The sequence below is a fragment of the Lagenorhynchus albirostris genome, chromosome 15, assembly GCF_949774975.1.
Source record: "Lagenorhynchus albirostris chromosome 15, mLagAlb1.1, whole genome shotgun sequence".
NCBI classification, from domain to species: Eukaryota; Metazoa; Chordata; class Mammalia; order Artiodactyla; family Delphinidae; genus Lagenorhynchus; species Lagenorhynchus albirostris.
The window spans coordinates 63,833,701-63,857,244 of record NC_083109.1 but is presented as its reverse complement, the minus strand read 5'-3'; the positions used below and the strand labels follow the sequence as shown (position 1 = coordinate 63,857,244).

At 48.7% G+C, this 23,544-nt stretch overlaps 1 protein-coding gene across 2 annotated transcripts in view; it reads right to left on the bottom strand.

Moving 5' to 3' along the window:
• XYLT1 (xylosyltransferase 1) overlaps positions 1 to 23,544 on the bottom strand; it is a 317,259-nt gene that overhangs the window by 59,833 nt on the left and 233,882 nt on the right. For both annotated transcript variants that reach the window (XM_060122535.1, XM_060122536.1), the window contains exon 6: positions 1,406 to 1,486. In XM_060122535.1, the coding sequence (XP_059978518.1) occupies positions 1,406 to 1,486 (81 nt within the window). The remainder of the gene's footprint in view (positions 1 to 1,405; positions 1,487 to 23,544) is intronic.

Below are 23,544 nucleotides of genomic sequence, written 5' to 3'. Positions count from 1 at the left end.
GTCTGGGGGCTCCCAAGTGTAAAGAATGCAGGCTGCCAGTAGGACAGGCCCAATCTAGAAATAGACAGCTGGATGCAATCAACATTAAAATTAAGGAAAATGATACAACCCAAGGATTCTGGGGTTACTTCTTGAGAGCTCAGGAAATGGAGCTCGCTGCCTGCTTCTGTCCCTCCCTTCTGTGGATACCTGGGTAAAGGGGATCACAGAAACAGCTAAGATGACACCTCCGTCGGCAGTGGCAGAGAACACCTACAGCAGAGCCGGCAAACTGAAATGCCAACAGGGTGAGGTAGGGGAGAGGGCAGCAACCTGTAGAACGTGGGCTTTGTCTAAGAACCAGATCATAACTTCCATGAGAAAATTCAAGCACAGATGTAGTGGACCTTTGGCTCTTTTAAGATGAGCCGGAAATCTGGATTTCCCTGGGAAATATTGCTATTTTTAAATGGGGCTATTAACTTTCAAATGAAGCACCTGAATTGAACAAGACAAAACCAGCACGAAGGCCAAAGAAAACACATTAACACGCTAAAGGTATCCTGTGAGCTGCCAGATTAAGTTCTGAAGGCAACGCTAGGAAAAGGCTCTAAGATGGCAGAGTGATCCTGGGCAGTGTTTTATGTCCAATGGTGGAGCGGACCCTGTGGTCTCTCCTACAGAGGGTGCTCAAGACTGTGTCCCTTCCAGCTGATCTCTGGCCACGGGGATTTAGGCTCAGCTCAAAGCGGGACTGCAGTGATGCTGTTTGGCTTTGCTCAGTTTAAGTGAGAGAGGCACAACAGATCCAGGTTGGGCTCCTGGTGCCTCAAATCCCTGCCAACATCTTAGGCAGCAAGAGTGAGGCAATGGTGAGGGCGCAGCGCTGGGAGTCGGGATACTTGAGTTCAACTCCATGCTGGTATGAGACTCTTTCCTGCTAGAAGGTAAATTCCATGAGTGTGAGGATTTTGTCTTGTTCTCCTCTAGAAGGGTGCCTGGCACATGCTTGGCACTAAGTGAGTATTTGCTGAATGACTGGCTGACCGAATGAATGATCTGGGGACATCATTTACTTAAACTATGGGCCTCAGTCTTCCTACCAATAAATTGGGTATTAAAATGACTACCCTAGTTTCCTTGAAGGACAGCCATAATGTGATAATGGACTCATGAAAGGGCTTGGGGGAAAAGGTGTAAAGGACTATGACATGATGAGACACATTCACTGTTATCTCTATCCCTGGCTGGCAGGAGACACCATTTCAGATGCTACAAAGAAAGGGCCAAGGCCCATCCACGCCATGCCTCTCTCCCATCCTCAACTTTTCTCTGGCTGCATCAAACCAGCCTAGAAGGAAGCCCCCAAATGATCACTCAGATTTCCATTTCCCTTTTGCACAAGGGGAGGGGGAGGATATACTACCTGGCGTTGTCCCGGCCGTGTGACTTCAAGAAATTCATATCTCGGTATCGGGAGAGAAATGCCACCAGCTGGTCATTTGTCCTGTGGAAGCAAACCGAGAGGAAAGTCAGGGTCCTCCAGAAATCATGGAGACTTTGTGTCCTGGCTCCTTTCTTTGTCACAGAAACCAGGTCCCCTCCTTCTTTCACACCATGCAGGTAGGGAAGGCATCTTCTTTCATATGTCGCCATCATTGAGCTTACCACAGTATGCTAAAATGGACTGTTTGTCTCTTACATACTCCATATGCTGTGAACGCCTTGAGAATAAGCATAGTACCTTATTTGTTTTGGAATCTCCAGTGCCCAACACTGGGCTTGGCAAACCGTAAGGCATCAGTGAATACTTCAATGCCAGATACAGAGTAACCTCAGGGCCTTTGCACTTGCCGTGCCTGGGAAATTCTACCCCATATCTTTCCATGTCTGCTCTTGTCATCCAGGTCTCCTTTCAAATGTCACCTCTTCAGAGAGGCTTTTTTTTTTTTTGCTGCCCAACCTAAAGTAGCACCTGCCTCCCCCCACCCCCATCACATCACTATATTCACAACACGAGCTCATCACCATCTGAAAGAGCTATATTTGCTTGCATTAGGACGTAAGCTCTGTGAGGACAGAACCTAATGAAACTCACTCATCGCTGGCACATGGTAAGAGGTACATTAACGTTTGTTGGATGAATGGATGACTCAAGGTGAGATGAGTTTAAACTGACTCCTTCAAATGTGTTTTGAGGAATGAATGAGTCAATGAATGAATGAATCCATAACCCCCAGGCTGACTGAGAGAGCTTTAAGAAATATGAAGTGCGATGCAAACGGGTGACATTGTTCCCGGCATTGTTATCCCAGATTTATCGCCATCAATCTCAGCACTAGCGGTGTAGTCACAGCTAATCAGCTTGTGCATACAGCTGTGACAGTACTTTAACAGGCAGTCACACGGGGTCTCCATCTGCCAGAAACGCGGTTGCCTCTTACGCTGAATAAACCCAAACAGGTAAATGGTGCTGAAGTGACAGCTCCTTTATCATCTGGCTTCTCCGCTCAGGGATTTTTACTTAGAAGGAAAGGGTTAACCATTGTTTCAAATTGGGAGAAACGGTGAAGGCGCATCTCTGGGAAGAGAAAGGAGGCTAGACTCTGGGGGGCAGGTGGGTGCCTAAGAAAGCGATGCCTGTGCTCTAGAAGCAGAAAGGGTTGGGGAGCGATCCCAGCTCCACTTCTGACCCAGCTGTGTGTCCTACGGTAAGTCATTCAACCTGAGTGGCGGCCTTCACCTGGCTGCCCTTCACACAGTAGGTATACATACTGATGGATAACTGGGTGGACTTAAAGGGCATACAGTAGGTGCACAATAAATGCGAGCTGCTCTGCTCTTGGCCTCCCACCACCCGGTCAGGGCCGCCCTCACCCCTCACCCCCTCCTTCAGTTCCCTGCATCACCTGCAGTCGTGCCACTCCAAGCCCCTGCTCTCTGGTTGGACAACTATTGTTGACCAACTCATAATTTCAGCGGAGGGGGACGGAGAAGTTAACAGACGCTGCAGTGGAAACGAGCACTGCCGACATCCCGTACTAGTTTACAGAAATCAACACCACTTCAAAACCTGCCGTTCTAGTGGCTGCAGATGCCAGAAAAACCCCGTGTGCCTACAGCAAGGTAAACCCGCCCAGACACAAACGCAGAAAGCTTAGTCCTGCGGATGCACACAGAGGCGAATCCCAGGGACACAGGCAAAAGGCCAAGTCCACGTGTCCATGCGCACGTGGAGCATCTCCGCAAACAGGCGACGTAAAGCCCACGCGTGCTTCCCTCCCAGTTACGGGTTGCTGTGGGCAGAGGGCCTCTTGAAGTTGCTGGAGAGGTGGAAACTAAACCAGCCTGCAAAGGAAATGAAAGCAATCTCTCTTTCCAAACCACAGAGGCCCGTTCCATCTCCGCGTCTTAGCAGTTCCTGTTTACCAACCCCCTCTCTACTCTCTGCGACAGTTCATTATTGTCCTCCTGATGAATACCGGGACAAGTTAACCTCTGAATGGGTCCCTGGCAGCAGGAATAATAAAGAGGGGCCTCTGAGCGGCCTCAGTGGCAGGATTGAAGGGGCCGGGCCGGGGCTCCTGGGCCCCCTCTCACGAAGCCTCAGGCCTCCCAGGGTCAGCGGCTGAGGCTCCATTTAGCAGCCCCAGAAAGCGCTTTTCAGGGCCCCGAGCTGGGGCCATTGTCACATTTACCGCTTCACTGCGTCCCCATCTGACGGGGATGAATAGGCATTTAGCGAATTTACTTAGCGATGCTTCCACATGAAATCGTCTCAAAAGATGACATCTTAGGGGAGGGAGCGTAGACAGGGAGGGGGCTGCGGATTCCAGGCCCAGAGCTTGTGGGTAAAGCGACTTTCAAAGCACAGCGCGGGGTCCTGGCTGGGCTGGACACGGAGGGGACCCTGCCTCCGCCTCCCTGGGTGAAGAGCCTGCCCCTCGAGCTAAAACCTGTCCCCCAGCCCTTCTGCAGGGGGAGACAGATCGGCTGAGGACCAGGTTTCCCTGTGGGGCTTTCCGACGCCTGTTGGTAATTGCCTACATAATATTTAGTTCCCTCTGAATAATTAACAGCTTGCGATCTGTTGTCATTTTACCCAGTTCCGTGCTCTCTCCCACTCTCTCCCCCTCACACGCATTTCTCACTCCTTTCTAGTGGAGTCACTTGCCAAATGAATTCCACAGCTCATCACTTGTGTCTGTCTCCTCCACAATTTCCCTCCACCTTTTGTGGAAATGATCAGAAGACACGTCTATGCCAGTTCCTCCGATTCGTGGTGGGGCCTCTGGGACCCATCACTGTGGCCTTTGGGGCCACTGGGACATCTTTATGGGAATATGTAAGTAAATAAATATTATAGTAAATAATTTGTTTTAATAAATACATTTATTTTAATGTAAATAAACTTATTGGAACCATGTGGGAACCTCGGTTAGAAGGAAATACATGCAGAGTAAAATGAGCTCCCAAAGCACCACCATTATGAAATGTCCACCACGCCCTAGGCCCCAGGGCAGACTTTTGCTACAATTTATTGCATTTAATAATCACAAAGAGTCTCTAAAACGCGAGTTTCATTCCCATTTTACAGATGGGCAACTGAGACTCAGAAAACACCCATTTAGTGAACAGTGCAGAACTAGGATCGGAACCTGGTTCCAAATGCAAAGCTCGTGTTCTTTGCTACTAGATGGCTTCTACAAATGAATGAATGAATGAATGAATGAATGAATGAGTGAATGAATTCCATCCCAGGTACAAGAGAAAACACACATGTGTTCCACTGCCTCCTTGTTCAGAGCCTGGTCTTGGGACCAGCAGCATTAGCCCACTGCTATTAGACATGCCCTACCTCAGGCTCCACCCAAGATATACTGAGTTAAGATTTGCCTTTTAACAAGACTCCCAGGGCATGTGTGCGCCCTTTAACGTTTAGGAAGTGCTGCTTCACGCCAAGCATGAATATTGGTGGTTAATTCCCTTCCTCTTCATCTTCTCCCCACGGTCTCCTCCTGAGAGCCCAGACTTCAGGCAGGTTACTTTCATCTCAAGAAGCCTCAGGTGTGGGGAGTATTAAATAAAATAATGCACGTAAGACCCGTGCGGTAGCACCCAGCCCACCGTGAGCCCTTGATAAAGGTTAACTGCTGTTTAATAGTATTATTATTGCCATCGTGAGCATCAGAAGCTTAAGACATGTTGAACTGAGGACAGCAGTATAAAGATCCAAGCTGATTTGAACTCGGAAATCTCTCTGTGCCTCATACCCACGAATTTTCTGCGGAGCATGGTTTGGGAGACGCTCCACAGAAGGGAGCCTGTCTACAGTCTCCCAGCTGGCATCACAGTTATGAACTGGCTCCCAGAGGACCACCACACTGCTGCGTGTGTCCGATACGCATGTAGCTCTGGGCATGAAGACACCCAGGAAGAAGGGGGATAGCTCTTAGGTCCTCGGGTGCCCAGAAGTCCAGTCACAGCCCAGCCTGTCTGCAGGCAGCGAGTGGCAGGGCAAGGAGCGTTTGGGACCTGCTCGGTTTCACTTGGAAGGAGCCCATCACAGAGCCAACTGCCCTCCTCTGGGTCCCTCCTGCCTACCCCGATAGCCCTTCCCTGATACAGGATGCTAATACGCTGCCAGAGGTGTTCATGGCTGATGGCGAGGCCGACGGCGCTAAAGCAAAGGTCAGCACAGAGTTTCGTGAATGTCAGGATTTCAAACCCCTGATGCTGCCAGGTATGCCCAGACCCCAGAGGGCACCGGATGCAGCCCTCCTGGAGGCAGTGGGCGGGCCATTTGTGGAGCGAAGTGTGTGTGAGAGGCAGTGGATGGAGGCCTGTGGAATCGGGCAAGCTAAGCATTGAGGCACCTTCAATCTGCGCTCAGAATATACTACAGTATTTCCCCAACTTCTTCCACTAGTGTATCATCTGTACAGTTATTTCCTATATATGTTCAGTTTAAGTACCACCTTTGCATTACCCTATGCGACAATATTTGCGGTAGCTGATGTACCCTTCTATTTTTCAAATTTCAAACGGCAAAATACACAGAAAATTTGCCACCTTAACCAGCTTAAGTGTACAGTTTAGTTGTATTAAGAACATTCATCTTGTCGTGCAACCATCACCACCATCCACCTCCAGAACTCTTTGCATCTTGCAAAACTGAAACTCTGAATCCGTTACACAACAACTCCCCGCTTCCCCCTGCCCCCGGCAACCATCCTTCTACTTTCCGTCTCTGCATATTCAGAGCAGTCAAACTCTAGGGACCTCACGTAAGTGGGACCATACAGTATTTATCTTTATGTGACTGGCTTCTTTCACATGGCACAGTGTCCTCAAGGTTCCTCCCTGTGGTGGCATGGGTCAGAATTTCTCTCCTTTATAAGGCTACATAATATTCCATCCTGACGTACCGTTTTGATGTTTTCTCCTATGACATGTGAAAAGCAACAATGATGCCTTGTCCGTACTCCTCCTAAAGCCACTGGGCCACCAAAGGCATATGGAGAGTGGCCCTCTGCCCCGGGGTGCCCAGGACACAGAAGTTTTCATTTTAAACTCAGATGGTTCTGGGCACATGGACCTGCCACAGGATGTGTGACCCCGGGAGAAGCGTCATCCTCCATCTTTCTATGATAAACCTGAGTGCAGAAAACCACAATGATGGGAAGGCCAGCTGTAACCCTCTCCTGTGCTTTTAAAATTATAACTATGACACTCAGGCTACAGCAAGATCATGAAATTACAGCAGAGGCAACAACAGCACCTAACACTTGAGTACCTACTATGTGGGGGACACTATTTTAAGCACTCTGTACCTATTAACCCACTTATTCCTCATGGCGACCCTATGAAGTAGATGCTGTTGTATTTATATCCATTTTTCATTACAGAAACGGGAATATGCATCTTCGTGGCCTTTTTTTTTTTTTTTTTTTGCGGTACGCGGGCCTCTCACTGTTGTGGCCTCTCCCGTTGCGGAGCACAGGCTCCGGACGCGCAGGCTCAGAGGCCATGGCTCACGGGCCCAGCCGCTCCGCGGCATGTGGGATCTTCCCGGACCGGGGCACGAACCCGTGTCCCCTGCATCGGCAGGCGGACTCTCAACCACTGCGCCACCAGGGAAGCCCCAGACTTCATCCTTTTAATGGCCGCACAGCCTCCTATGGAATGGGCACAGCCGATCCCCTAGTGATGGACATTTAGGTTGTTTCCTCATTCGCCTCCCTGCTTGCAGGTATTGCTCCTACGAACATCCTTGCACATTTATCTTTCCACATGTGGGTATGATAGATTTTTGTAGGATTAAATTCCCAAATGTGGAACTGTTCATGCAAAGGATGCCTTTGAGTCTCTCTTTGCTTTCAGAGAGACTCATTACATGGACTGCGGCTGCCCCAAGGGTTGAGGGCATGGCTGGGGCTCACATCATTACGCAGGAACTGACCAGCTGGCTACCAGTGGTGTGGGCAGGGAGAAGGAAACTGTAAAGGGGATGGAGGTGGGGAGGCTGGTGGGCTTCTCCAGCAGGGTGGCCAGGCCTGAGCAGGGGCCTTCTTGTTTCCCCATGGTACCAACAGCCAGTGGGACCCAAATGAACCTTCTGTCGAGCAGCATGGGTGTGTGGGGCACGGCAGAAAACCATCCTCCTCAGTACTCGGGGCAGCTGTTCCAGCTGGTGCCCATCTGTCCGCTAACAGCCCCGGGATTTTCAGTTGGGCACCTTGGACGATACTTTTCAGGAACCTGGCTAGAGTCATGAGGTGAGCAGGCATTGGGTCTAATTCCATTCTGTTCCTCCAGGACCCCGTACACAGTAGGTGCTCAACAGTGATTCAGCACAGCGTCCGCCCCATGGGACGGACTCAGCTCCCGAGGGCGGAGAGCACAGGCATTCACTTCTACATCTGTGCCTTTGCCCATCCCATTCCCTCTGCCAGGAATGCTGCTCCCTGTGTCTCTGACCTGGGAGAGATGTGGGGCAGAAAACAATAATAATGAGGGTAAAAAACATGCCTTTTGTTGCCTGCGAAGTGCTAAGTGCTCCTCCTTCTTTTAATTTCACAGTAACCCCATCACGTGGGTACTAGTTTATATGTGAATAACGTGGGACACAGAGATTTAACAGTTTGGCCAAAGTCTTAGAAGAGGTGGAGCTGAGATCTGGACCTCAGCACCCCAGGTCGAGAGTGCAGGCTCTTTTCAATCCTGCTTTCCTCGTGGTGAACAGGCTACAGGAATGTGCTTCATTTCTTTAGAAAGAGTCAGGAAACAAGCAGAGGAAACCGTAGCCACCTTCTGACGCCTCCTACTTCCTTCCAAGGGGATCGTTGTGGAGCATAGGTTGCACATCAGGCGTCGTCTGTCCGGGGTGTGGGCCTTTCTGTGGCGCCGTCTACAATCTGACCCCAGCCACCTGATTCCTCTCACTGCACTCCATCTCACAAGTGGATTCAGACCCATTTTTCCATCCGGCTTATTTCTTTTTGGGTTGGGGAGAGGCACTCCCATCACTGTCCTCGACTTTCCAGATGGCTCATGCGTGAGCCTTACTGAAGTCTTATCTGCTAGGAAATCTCTCAGGAAGGCCAGAACTCCAGAACAACCAGAGGAAAGGCCAAGTTCAGGGTTCCCTGAAGAAGAGGCAAGAGCAAAGGCAACTGGAGACAAGAGAAGGCAACCCCTGATTCAAATGCAGTGGAAGCTCATAGCGAGACCTGAGTGCTAGGATACTGGGAAAGCTAGATGCTGTAATTCTTCCTGGACCCTGGGGGCATAATTACAGCCATAGTTGGGTACCTGAGGAAAAGTTAACTGGATAAAATGCAGCCCCAGCTTCTAGACTCCACTCTAATCCATCCTCGGGGAAGCAGTTGTAAGATCTTCTAAAACGTAAGTCTGATCGTGCCCCTTCTTCTACTTAATACCCTTGGTGGTTCTCCATCCCCTGCAGGACAGTGTCCTAACTCCTTAGCAAGGCTAGAACGTGGGTTGTCAGCTGGCTCTGCCCGTTCAGTCTCGAGATTACGTGAAGTTCTCTAAACGTTCTGTGCCCTTTCATGACTTTAAGATTTTGCAAGTTCCGTCTGCTCTCCTGGGAAACATGATTTCCCAGTTTGATAGGTCAGAGGCCAGACCCCTGGAACCTCAGTGGGTAAGGCAGTCATGGTACCTGTCCTCTAGTGGCGGGGACAGTGGGGCAGGCAGACAAACAGGGAGGTTCTTGGGATAGGGGGTGAACTTCCCCTCCACACAGGCAGACAGCAAACTGGATAACCACCTGGATAATAAAACCCAATTGCTTTTAATTGGATGCATCTTTTCGTTGCTGGTGACAATGACGCAGAATTAAAACATGCTCACTGCGTTTCTAGGAACTGGCAAACCATTTCTCAAAGCCTCAACACTTTCACAGAACATTTGTAAAACGCACATTTTTCATTTTAAGCATACATCAGCCATTCTAAGAGGCAGTTTATCTGACTTTCCATCGGTGGGAACTCTAAACACGTCAGCCCTTCCTCCAGATGGCTGTAACGGAAAGGTAACTGACAAGAATCAGAACCCAGAGGCCGAGCCTGATAAAATAACATTGCTGGAATCATGAATGAAGAACTGAATTGCCATTCAGCTGTGCGTGCACGCATGTGTGTGTGTGTGTGTGTGTGAAATCTGTTTGATTGTATTTTAATTCTCTGAAATCTGGTTGTCCTCATATGCCACGAGACATCTCAAATGAGCAGAACATTTGGTTAACTAAATCCTGCATCCCTTTACAACGACGGATTACAGCCAGTTATTTGATTTGGTTTTGAGGGGGACAAGACAAGGCCTCCTTTGGAGGACATCAAAAGACTGAATCTTAAAAGTAAATGCGATTTACGTGGGAAAGCCAAAACTTCGCTGCAATGAAAGCTGTTTTTAGAAAGGTGTTTGTAGAAGTTTCTCTCTGATCTTTGCCACTTTCTTGCTGTTTGATTTTAAGCAAGCTCGCTGAGTCTTAGTTTTCTAATCTGCAAAACAGAAATGACAATGGCCTCTGAGTTGCCTGTGTGTTGGGGGTATGGCCCGCACAGTACCTGGCCCATAGTAGGTGTTCAGTAAGAGGGAGCCTTCAGAAGGAAGTCCCTAGATCCTTTGCTTAGAAATGCTGGAGGGAAGGCATTCCCACTCCTTACCAATCTTCTATCAAGCTGTGACATTTTAACTCTTATATGCCTGTGTTCCCATTTATAAGTTATATATGTTCAGTTCCCTTGACTGTAAGCTACCTGAGGACATGAACCTTGTCTGATTCGTCTCTCTTTCCCCAGTGTCCAGCACAGGCCTGAAACAGGGCAGGTTCTAGCAGCCACATGCCTCTTCCTCTTTGGGTCCTCATGCCTGTTTTAGAGTGGTCCACAGAAACTGCTCTAAACACGTGTGCTGCATTCCAGAATGAGGGCTTTTCTGTACTGTCCCTTATGCTGGCGACACCTTTCCTACACATTTGCCTGGTCAATTCCTGCCTGTTTTTGCAAGAATCAGCTCAGTGTCAGTTCAACTGGCAAGGGATAGAGTATAAATGAGTGTTAAACTAAACTGATCTGTATTGATAAGTTCAACTTTCCTTCTGTGTGTATGGCTAAAAACAGATATTTTACACCATTTCACATTCCCCTGGGTTCAAATGATGGCAATGACCTATGATCAATTCCAAGTCACCAGACAAGTGTCCCCAATGCACCAACACTAACACATCAGTATGTGAAGTGGTTAAAATAATACAGAGAGATGTAGGTTCAAGTTCTGGTTCCACCACTTATGAGCTGTGTGGCCTTGGGCAGGTCATTTCATCTATTTGAAGCTCAATTTACTCTTCTTTAAAACTGAGGATGGGGGCTTCCCTGGTGGTGCAGTGGTTGAGAGTCCGCCTGCCGATGTAGGGGACACGGGTTCGTGCCCCGGTCTGGGAAGATCCCACATGCCACGGAGCGGCTAGGCCCATGAGCCATGGCCACTGAGCCTGCACGTCCGTAGCCTGTGCTCCGCAACGGGAGAGGCCACAACAGTGAGAGGCCCGCATCCCGCAAAAAAAAACCAAAAAAAAAAAAAAACAACAAAAAAACCCTGAGGATGATAACAATACTTACACTTTATGGGGTGGCTATGAGGATTAAATGAAATAAGAGGGCATTAACTGTTGCTTGCAACTGAACAATCCTGGCTGTTACAGAAACCGGTATCAGAAGTGGGATAATGACTGGTGGGCAGGGGAGAGCAACAGGGATCACTCTAGGTTGAGTAGCTTAGCCCACAGAAGGCTGAAATGCTAGCTATCATTATCGTTGTTATTATTATTACTTCTCTAGGACTGAAGTCTGCGTTCTGCTGGGGGTGGAATACAACAAGGATCTCCATCTCCCAGAACATCAGGGTTAGGTCAGTTCAGATTTCAGCCCTGGGGCGAGACTTAGCTCAGAGGACAGCTGACTGTCCCTGAGCACCTTGGCAGCCTGCCAGGTTCACTAGCCTGTTCGTATTGAAACCAGGTCAAGATGCAACACAGAAGAGAAGCCACACCCTCCTCCACGGGAAAAGAAATGCTGTAGCTACCCTTGCAAACCTCAAGCAGACACAGATTCTTGGCTCAAGAGAGATTCTGGAGGATCAGGACATGCTGCACCCAGGGTATTCTTTTTTTTTTTTTTGCGGTACGCGGGCCTCTCACTGTTGTGGCCTCTCCCGTTGCGGAGCACAGGCTCCGGACGCGCAGGCTCAGCGGCCATGGCTCACGGGCCCAGCCGCTCCGTGGCATGTGGGATCTTCCCGGACCGGGGCACGAACCCGTGTCCCCTGCATCGGCAGGCGGACTCCCAACCACTGCGCCACCGGGGAAGCCCGGATTCAGCTCTTTCAACTGGTATCACTGAGTTGTATGGACCCATTTCAATGGGGGTAACTTAAGCCCCGCTTTTATTTGACTGTCCGTGAATTCATGCATCCTGCTCATTGGGTAAAGCCTATCGATTTACAGGCACTCCTGATGTGTTTACTAGGGGCAATGCCTTAGTCCCACCCCCCTTTTGTTCTTATAGTGACAGTGTTTCTTAAGAAAAAAAAGCGTAAGAAATGTCACCTGGGACTATTCCAAAGACCTGTTCACACTTGGCTATGCTGGAAAGGTACTGGTACAAATTCACTGATCATTGATAAATTATCTGCAGTGCGAGGTCCTCGAATATTTGAACGGTTTGGATTATTAAAGAGGACTGTATTGTAAACTGTAAAACAGGATGTAGGTATGCTGCATGGGGGGGAGTCATGTCTATTTTGTTCCCGTCACTCTGTCCCCGCTCATCCGTTCAGCAGGTATTTGTGTTAGACCTACTGTGTGTCAGGCACTGTTCTAGATGCTGGAGACACAGCGATGATCGACTGAGACCATGTCTCTGTGAGAACTTAGCCCTGCTCCCGGGGCATCCACTCTATGTCCTGGATTAGCTTCCCCCCTGTGTTATCGGGAACGGTACTAGTTATGTTCTACACTTGCAAGAATCAAGAACATAGTCACCCTGATGATCTGCTGTGTTCTGAGGTTCAGATGAGGAACTCCAGCTGAGAAAGGCTTGGCTGGTACAATGTCTGGCACATAATAGTCGCTTAATATACACAGGGACAAAGGTTGAATGAAATCCCTGAGGCTGTGCAAGGTCCCTGAAATGGAATTGCCAAACGTACATAGAACCCCTTTTACACCAAGGCAGGTACCTGGGCAGGTCCAACTGAGGTGAGTCCAACTGAGTGATAGCCAGATGTGCCGCTGTCCTGCAGGGACATCACTCTGCGTTGGGTGACCAGGTTTGAAGCTTGCCTATCTGCTTCCTTGCTGTGTGATCTTGTAAGTTACTTTACCCCTCTGAGCCTCCGTTTCCCTGTCTGAGTTGGGCAAAGACTTCATGAGATCATGTACGCGAAAGGCTCAGCCCCGTGCCTGGCACACAGTAAGTGCTTGATTATCCCAGAGCTCTTGTTGCCTGTTCCCTCTGAGGGAGAGGAAGGATGACTGGCTAGCTGGCTTCCCCAGGCACACCAGTTACAGTCATCAGGGCTTTCCCCAGGGGGATCTGTGGCCCTTGGGGCATGGACAGCGCCCAGGAGCTCAAGAACAGCCCGGAGATGGAAACAACCTAAGTGTCCATCATCGGATGAATGGATAAAGAAGATATGGCACATAGATACAATGGAATATTACTCAGCCATAAAAAGAAACGAAATTGAGCTATTTGTAATGAGGTGGATAGACCTAGAGACTGTCATACAGAGTGAAGTGAGTCAGAAAGAGAAAGACAAATACCATATGCTAACACATATATATGGAATTTAAGGAAAAAAATGTCATGAAGAACCTAGGGGTAAGACAGGAATAAAGACGCAGACCTACTAGAGAATGGACTTGAGGATATGGGGAGGGGGAAGGGTAAGCTGTGACAAAGCGAGAGAGAGAGGCATGGACATATATACACTACCAAACGTAAGGTAGATAGCTAGTGGGAAGCAGCCGCATAGCACAGGGAGATCAGCTCGGTGCTTTGTGACCGCCTGGAGGGGTGGGATAGGGAGGGTGGGAGGGAGGGGACGCAAGAGGGAAGAGATATGGGAACATATGTATATATATAACTGATTCATTTTGTTATAAAGCAGAAACTAGCACACCATTGTAAAGCAATTATACTCCAATAAAGATGTAAAAAATAAAAAAATAAAAATAATTTAAAAAAAAAAGAACAAAGCCAAGACCAAACTCTCTGTGGTTGGTTCCCTTGCTGGCTCCCAAACAGCTGAGGTTGGCAGAAAAAGGAAATCCAGATACAGAAGCCGAAATCCCTCTTTTCCTACTTTATCTTTTTACTGTTTCTTCCTTTTCTTACATAGCTGAACCACATATGTTAAAAAGCCAATAATACTCAGACGAATTGAAAACGGGTGTTCAGAAAAACCCTTGTATATGAATATTCATAGCAGCACTAGTCACAGTAGGCAAAAAGAGGAAACGACCCAAACATCCACTGACAGACGACTAGATAAAGCAAATGTGGTCTATCCATACAATGGAATATTACTCAGCCATAAAATGTAACGATACTGACACACGCTTCAACATGCATGGGCCTCGTGAACATATGCTCAGTGAAAGAAGCCAAACAAAAAAGACCATATATTGTACGATTCCACTTCTGTGAAATGTCCAGAATAGGTAAATCTATGGAGACAGAAAGCAGATCGGTGATTGCCAGGGGCTGGGAAGCGGGGGAAACGGAGAGTGACTGCTTAGCGGGCACAGGGTTTCCTTTCGGGCTGATTAAAGTGTTTGGAACTAGATAGCGATGGTGGATGCACAGCACTGTGAATGTGCTAAACGCCACTAACGGTAGATTTTACGATATACGTTATTTCACCACAATAAAAAAATACCCGTGGAAGCCCCAAATTTCAAACTGACAAAAAGTCATTATAACATAGCTACAATAAGAATCATGCTTGGGGGCTTCCCTGGTGGCGCAGTGGTTGGAAGTCTGCCTGCCGGTGCAGGGGACGCGGGTTCGTGCCCCGGTCCGGGAGGGTCCCGCGTGCCGCGGAGCGGCTGGGTCCGTGAGCCATGGCCGCTGAGCCTGCGCGTCCGGAGCCTGTGCTCCGCAATGGGAGAGGCCACAGCAGTGAGAGGCCCGCGTACCGCAAAAAAGAAAAAGAATCATGCTTGGTATTTCGTATTTTGTATGCACTATTCACGTGATCCTTGAACCACTCCAGAAGGTAGGCAGCAGTAGCTGTATTTTACAGTGGAGCAAACTGGGCTTCTCAAAGCTTGGATAACTCATCTAAAAATGGTGATGATGGTGATGATAATGATATTGATGATGATGATAACTACTGAAGATATAAATCATGTATTCCAGGCACCTGTCATATACTGACTCATTTTGCCTTCTCAACAACCGCTGTGATGGGTGCTGTTATCATCACCCATTTTGCAATGAAGGAGTACAGAGAGGTTAAATTACTCGTGCCAGGTTAGACAGTCCACATATAACAGTAACAGGGATTTGTACCTGGCCACCTGACCTCAAGGGCTTCACCAAAGAGGCCTGGAGGATACATGGTGTGGTCATGGAAACTGGAGGGAAAGCGCTGCTATGTCTGCCTCCCAGCCCCCTCTTGTGGAGACAGGGACAGCTGAGATACCTGCCTTATGACATCAGGGAATTACATGTGATATCGGACCCTCTCCCGGCTGCAAGGGAGCCAGCATGTGGCCGGACAGGTGTGACGTGTCACCATCCCTTGGCCTGCTGGGCCCCCAGATGGGGCTCCTCTCTATCTGTGCCGGCACCTCCAGTTAAGGGGAGAAGTGGCTGAGCCAACTTTAGGATTTACGAGAACCCACCATGGCTCATCGCTCTTCTGAAATTGACTCTCTGGCTCTTCGGAATGTTTTCCATTTTAATGGCGGAGAGATCTGAAAATGCCTCTGGTGGAAAGAAATAAGTAAAGACAAAAACCTTTCCACTGGTCTTCAATCTAGGAAAAAACTGAGATGCTTTTAATAATCATGGAAGTAAAAAACATGCAATAAAGGATAAGCAAGTCTTCCACCACTTGGGAATAAATGGCAACCGGCACTGCAGCCCCAGTGGTGTTACATGGGACGGCCATGGGTCCATTTGCTCCCTGATTTCTTACTTCAGTAAGGACTTACTGAGCTCCTACTATGTGCCAGGCACTGCCCCCGGCACCGGAGACACAAGCTAAGTGAAACAGATGTTGTTTCTGCACTTGAAAAACTGTCAACCTAGTGGGTTTACCCTCTTGTCACCCTATTGTCATCATTTATTGATTGAGCACTTTCTCTGTGCCAGGCAAGCACTTCACATTTCACAGCTTCATCCCCACGGCGAAGGCTGAGGTAGGTGACTGATGGTTCCCATTTGACAGATGGGAAAACCAGGGTATGGAAAGGATGAGCAACTTGTCCAAGGTTTCATGACCAGTAAATGGGATAGGCTGGCTTCAGACTCTGCTGACTCTGCAAGTGTACACTCGGATCCCTTTGCTACACTTCCCATGGCCTCAGTCCTGGAAAATTTCTGCCAAACAGAGATGAGAAAGGTTTCTGGGTCTGGCTCCAGGTTACAGTGTCCCTACAGGAAACCCAGGGGTCTGGGGACTAAGAAACCCGAGTGGGGCAGAAAGGCCCAACGAAGAGAGAAAAATAACTGTACCGAAACAACAGAGGGGACTGGCCTGATGGAAAATAGTTACCTGAGCTATAATGTATATATCCACTAGCAGAAAATATTAGCTATTGTATTTCCCCTCTTCCAGCAGCCTGGTATAGCTCTCTACTTTTTTTCCTTCCTTTTTTTCCCCACTGCCAAGCAATTGATTAAGAACTAAAGCAATCTCATCATGGTGCTTTCCAATAAAAAACTTTTCACAGGTAACCTGATGCTTTTAGGATAAACTGGGGCTTCTTAACATGGCCCTCAGGGTCCCACAGCATCTGGGTCAGCCTACCTCTTCAGCCTCATTCTATTGGCTTATCCCCTTACCATCCCCTGTCCACCTAACACTCTCAACTTGCTGCATGGGCCATGTTCCCTCATGCCTCAGGGCCTTTGCACACACAGCCCTCTCTGCCTGGAATACTTGGCCCCTATTTTTTTTTTCTTCACCCAATTAGTTCTTTCTCTACTTCTCTCAGTTTAAGGACACTTTTCCAGGGAAGCTTTCTCTGATTCCCTAGAAGAGAAAAGGTTATATACACGTTGGCTTCCTATATTATATGTATGTGAACTTCTGTCCTAACAATGTCATAAGGATATAATTATTTAATGCTAATCTATGAAGACAGGAATGTTAACCACCCTATTGGTGGCTGTAACTGCAGATCCTAGCAAATGTCTGGCACATTGTATGTTCCCGCTAAGCACGTGCTGACTAGTCAGTCAACAGATTGACTATATGAAAGGATCAATCAATCAACAGTGAGGAACTTATATGTATGTGTATACCTGAATCACTTTACTGTACACCTGAAACTAACACAACACTGTAAATCAACTATACTTCAATAAAAATAAATAGTGAGGAACTAAAGCTGATATTTCATTAGAGTGTACTTTGCGGTCATCACCTTGGTTAAAAATTCATCTCTCTCTTGTCAGATCAACACTGCAACCTGTAGCAGACTCATGGGACAAATTACAGACAGGGAGCCCAGACACATCCAGGCAGAAAGATGGTGGGGAACCAGACACACAAAATCAACCAGATTTACAGAAAGCACTACAGGAACAGGCGTCCAGTCACTCTGGGAAATCTTTGAGAATTAGCTGGCTTCAGGGCATTAGTCAGCAACTTGCCTGAGCAGCCAAGGAAAGACAAACGAGTCTTGTGCTTTGAGGGGAAGCGGGAAGCTGGGGTACATCCTGAAATCAATGAGTCTCAGGATTCAATGTCATTAACCTTTTTGATTCAGATTGAGGTAGGTAGCGCAGGGTGATTTAAGTGCTAAGGGGCACCAGCTATTTCTGACAGGCTTATGCAGAGAAAGCTGAGTGGTAAGAACATCCAATTTGCTCTGGTTGACACATACTATGAAGGGCTGGATAGGCCTACAGTCCTGTAGGCCCCTCTGTGAACAAATGACCAGGGCCAGGCAACACTGACGGGTGAGCTGGATTTCATGTGCTTCTTTCTAGCTCAAGTTCAGTACTGGTAAGCCATGCAGGTTGGGGAAAAATAAAGTAGAAGAAGACTGTTGTTTTATGTCAAGTTCAGCCACCCACGGCTGGGTGGGGGTCCAGGCCAGGCTCCAGAGGATGTTGACCAGAAGACCCTGGCAATCTCCACCACCCTTTCTCTATCCAGGGTCCTGAAAGTTGAAGCAAGGAGTCCATCAACGTTGGCACCTTGGGTGACAGACTCATCTGAGATAATGCAGGAAAGGCCTGCCTGGGAAGATGGGTGGGTGGACAGGGAACTAAATCTGCAAAGGCTGAGACAGGTGTGTTCTGGGCAAGGCCGTTATCTGAATGTGGGAGACCTGGCAGAATGGTCTAGTGCAGGGGTCTGTGAACTATGGCCCAACACATGTTTTCATATATAAAGTTTTACTGGAACACTGCCATGCCCATTTGTTTACATCCTGTCTATGGCTACCTTATTGCTATAGTGGTAGAACTGTGTCATTGTGACAGAGACCATACAGCTTGCAAAACTTAACCTAAAAATAATAAATATTTTATTTACTATCTGGCCCTTAATAAAAACGTTTGCTGACCCCTGCCATTATGCTGTTCCTCTTTTTTTGGTCATTCATACATTTTTCTCACAACTTTTTGGCATATCCACCTTATCAAAGCGCCTTCCTGGCCCACCCTCCCTTCTCTTTCCAATGCTGTAATTTTCCTCAGACATATTTCCACTCTACGCATTACCCATTCTCTTATCTATTGTCTCTTTCTCTCATCAGCACCGGGTGGGGTGGTGGGCACACCATGAATATGCTTTATTTATTGTTGCATCCCAGCCCCCAGAAAAGTGCCTGGCATACATGGTAGACACTCAATAAATACTTGTTGAATACTTGAAGAACCACTCACCCCTTGTATTTTGCTTTATTAATATTTTCTTATTTAGATCAACTATTTTTTTAAAAAGAAAGCTTCAACTTCAGAAAGCTGGGGCATGCTAGTTTTTCCTTACACGTGTTAATATAGATAAATACTGCCATTTTCAAAAACTCAACTGCGTACTCCTTTACATCATCTGGCTTACTGCAGCTAAGACTTGGGAAGCCCCGGCTTGTGGTTAAGGACAAGTGGGTTGAAGCCTGAGCTCTATCTCTCAGTAGATGAGTGACCTTGGGTGAGTCCTCACGTCCCTTGTCTCTCAAATGGGGGTGATGAGGTCCTGCCTCACCAGGTAGCTGAGAGATGAAGTGAGACCACAGGCACTAGCACAGCACCCTGCGCACGCTTGGGGCTGGATGAACAGAGGCGGGGACACTGGGGGAGCGGGCATCTCCTGGCAGGTCAATTCACGACAAGACGCACCTCGGCTCTGCAGCCGTCGCTCTCAGTGAAGCCCACCTCGGACACTGCCCTCTGCTGCACCGCATCCCGGCAGAGCAGTTTGGATTAATGGGACCATTTAGCTGTAGGTGTTCAGAGAATGCATTGTTTAAAGTAACTTGTTAGAAACTTCCCCAGGGCGGCAAAGTTTTAAACAAAGATTGACTCTGTAATAAAAAACTGCTTGGCCTTAAACCACATTCCAGCATCTCAAAGAGCACATTTATGCGCAGAAAGGAATGGCAACGTTTGTGCCCCTGGCTGGGTTTGCCAAGTAATGTTGACTGATGAACACAATTAAACTGCACCGAGGACACTCCTTCTCTTGGGGGAGGAAAGGACACAGGAGACAGCCGGCGGCTCTTGGGGACACAATTTCCATCCCTCCTCCACGAGGGAACAAAACACTGATGTGGGATTCCACTCGGGCCCTACCCTGGGAAGGCTGGCCAGCACCACCAAACGGCCTCCTCTTTCCCACTCTCCACTTTCCGACTAAGCAGTGTTATGGGCACTGGGCCAGGGCCGGAATCCGGGTTAGATGTCCAATCTGGCCTCAGTGGGGCTGTTTCCCTTCAGATGGACAAGAGTGTGTGGGAGGAGGCTTGCGACTCTGCTCTCTGCCTTGGCATCTACTCTGTGGCTACTTCCCAGGCTGGGACCCATCCAGATGTCAGAGCTGACATCTGACACGTTCAGAAACTGCCTGGGAGCCTTATAGTGGCCACCAGGCTGGTCAGGGACAGTTCGTTTGAGCCTGGTGATGGGGTGGGGGAAGTGAGGTTGAAGAGGAGGTCTAAGGTAGAACTTTGGAGGAAGGTTCCAACTGGAACCTTCAGGGAGATTGCAGCTGCGATGACTCAAGAGTGTTGCTTCAGCCCGTTGCAGTCGAGCAGGCTGATCAACACCAAGGCTCTTTTCAAACAGCCTTGCAGCAGGGAGGGGCAATGGGGGCCAGGCTGCTCAACTACAGACTGACCACAAAAAAGGCCAGACCAGGGCTTCCCTGGTGGCGCAGTGGTTCAGAATCTGCCTGCCAATGCGGGGGACACGGGTTCGAGCCCTGGTCTGGGAAGATCCCACATGCCACGGAGCAACTGGGCCCGTGAGCCACAATTACTGAGCCTGCGCGTCTGAAGCCTGTGCTCTGCAACAACAGAGGCCGCGATAGTGAGAGGTCTGCGCACCGCGATGAAGAGTGGCCCCCGCTTGCCACAACTAGAGAAAGCCCTCGCACAGAAACGAAGACCCAACGCAGCCATAAATAAATAAATAAATACATTTAAAAAAAAAACAAAAATAAAAAACAAGCTTTTAACAAAACAAAACAAAAAAAGGCCAGACCATGATTTTGGTGCAGAATGAATAACTGTCCAGGATTTCTAGCTATCATAAGAAGAACAATAAGAGACCCATTTTCTCGGAACTTGTAATAAATGCCCAACTCTGCACTGGGTCCTGTATTTTACTATCTCTCATTTTTATAATGACCCTAGGAGGAAAGAGTGGTGGGGAGAGGGCTCCGGCCTTGCTTCGCATATCAGGCCCTCCTCTGCCCATCTCCTTAGGTTTACCCGAAGGGAGAGGAACTGATGGTATGATTACTCAGGGCCGGAGAGATTGCTTGGGCATGGTTACTAGTGGGCTGGGTTACTGTTTGGTGAAAGCCCCTACCTGGATTCCACTACTTTTTCTCATGTTTCTTGCCTCAAACCTAGGCTGCATCTGAACACTTGGGGCCTGAATCAGTCATGCTTTCTTCTTCTGCCTCTTCCGTTCATGGAACCAGGTGGTCTCCCTGGCGGACCCGGCCATGTCTGTCTCCTCAGTGCCGTCACCATGGCTGAGCATCCTGGGCCCAACATTTAGACGGTGCGAGAGATGAACACGAGGACGCACGTGGGTGCCAGGCCTGAGCCTTTGTGCCCACGCCTGGTTGCATATCAGACAGCTTGCAGAGCTGGACCTCAGGCAGACCTTGGATTCCCACCCGGCCGTTGGTAACACTATCATCTCCCTCTTACAGGTGAGAAAATCGAGACTCAGGAAGGTTGGATTCACCTGTCTTGAGATCACGCAGGTGGAAGGGGCTGGAGAGAGGATTCAAATCCAGGTCAGGATGACACTGCGTGCTCACTCACGTGCCCTCGTGGAGCGAGTGATGGCGCAGAACACGCCAGCATCGTTTCGATTCTGCAATGGAACAACTGTGCACGTTTGGAGGGATGGCAGCCATTCGTTCTTAATTACGCTGCTTGAGGCTAAGGTTTAAACGAGTGAGAATTCCTTCAGCTCTGCAGTTTGGCAGTTTGGGGAGGGGTCTGGACGGTCTGAGATAAAAAGGGACAGGATTATAAAGGAATTTGAAAGCTAGGCGTTCCCAGCTAATGCAGAACAGCTGGTTCCTCCGTCCACGCTTACAGCAAACACAACTGGTAAAGCCCGATCTTCCATCAGCCAGAGGGAGACAGCCCACAAGTGTGGAAATGGGACCACACGAGCCATGGTGGCCACGTGGTGCGGTTTGCGCTGTTGTGATTGGCTTTTTCCCCTGGGGTCCACCGCCGGCCAGCCCCACAGTGGGGCAGCTGTGCAAAGCCGAAAGAGGGTGCATTTGCGAGTCACCTGCACCTGCCTTCAAACCAGGCTGGGCCACTGCCAAGCTGTGTGACTTCAGGCAAGTCACTCAAACCCACTGAGCCTCAGTGCCCTTCTCTGTGCCAGCCCCCTGGGGATGCTGTGGGGACCAAAACAGAAAATGACGGCTGAATGCTGGTGGCTCTGGATTCAGGTTCTGATGGGCACTGCTCCTCTCTTGGTTATTGGACATCTTTGCCACCTGGATTCTCTTCCAGATGAAGAGAGCGAGGGTTTAGATGGGGAAGGAATGAGCAGGAGAGCTTTGGTCCACAACAGCTCAGTGGGTGCAATACGACCTATTGGTGAAGAACTCAGGTTATTTTTCCTTTTTCCCTCGGAAGCATGAGTGAATCCTGGTTCTGACCCCCGCCAGTTGTAAGGCACAGGGCAAATTCCTTAACTTCTCTCGGCCTCGGTTTCTTCATCTGTAAAATGGGATGCAGACATAGCCTCTACCTTCTGGGGTTTCTGTGACTTTAGGTAACACATGGAAATCTTCTGGCTCAGGATGCCACATACGGTAAATACAGCCATCCTTCAGTATAGGCAGGGGACTGGTTCCAGGACCCACTGCGCACCTACCAAAATCCGAGGACGCTCAGTCTCTTACAGTCGGCCCTCCATAACTGCGGGCTTCATATCCAAACCACCTGGCTGTGGACCTGTGGATACAGGGGCCGACTAGACTCCTGAAATCTAGCGAATATTATCAACCACTGCAGCCTGGCAGATCGTGAAGGGCTTCCCCGGGCAACTATTCTGAGAGTCCACTAGTGACCATTCTCCGTGCTGGGCAATGATTCAAAGTGGCAGCAAGTGGGAGGAAGGAAATGAATGATGATGATGATGAAACCCACAGAGTTTCCATCTATCCACCCAACAACTGGACCTTAACCCTGTCCATTGGGCCCATGTGCATCTAAATCTCTGCTATCATCAATAAAAAGGGGTAGAAACTCCCCTCCTTTATCCCACTTGACCTTTTAAGACATGCCGTTCCTCTACAATGCCCTTGAGGATAATCTCCATCTGCAGTTACATGTGAGGGGGAGGCAGGGGAAGAATAACAGGCTCTGCAGTGCTGATCGCCCACATTGTGGGCCACCTGGGCTCACACTCAAATTCCCAGGGTGCACTTGGATGTGCTTAGAGCATCCCAGAGTGCACAGCATCCCTGCCCTTTGCCACTGGTGGACAAGCCACATCATTGAAGCTTTCTCGAGACGCAAACATGCTCAATGCACTGGACAGGAAGATGCCTAGGGCTGGAAATGTCCCATCAATGGACACATAGAGAGCTTCTGCCAAGAGGAAGAACTATGAGATCTGAGGAGGGAGGAGTTAGGAAGAAAATACCTTACAAAATTCATGGCATGGTCAGTCTGGGATGTGGTGAGACCATCAAACTGGCAGAGCATAGAGATCACATTTGTTTCTGAGCTGGTAGCATCCACTCTCTCTTGTTTGCTAACAGCAGTGCAATTCTCTCTAGTGGAAGTATTCCTGCCCCACGACAAGGTCCACAAGGGCAGGAGTTTTTAAAATCATTTTCTTTACTACTCCATCTCGAGCATCAAGGACGGTGCCGCTTAGTATGTTATTTGTTTACATTTAAATTAAAATCAAATCACACTGAAGATTTGCTTCCTTGGTCCCACAAAGCACATTTCAAGCTCTCAGTGCCACATGTGGCTGGTGGCTACTGCACTTGGACATCAGCACAGTAAGTTCCACTGGACAGCGCAGGTCTAGAGCACTGCCTGGCAACCAGTAGGGTCTCAATAAGCGTGCGATG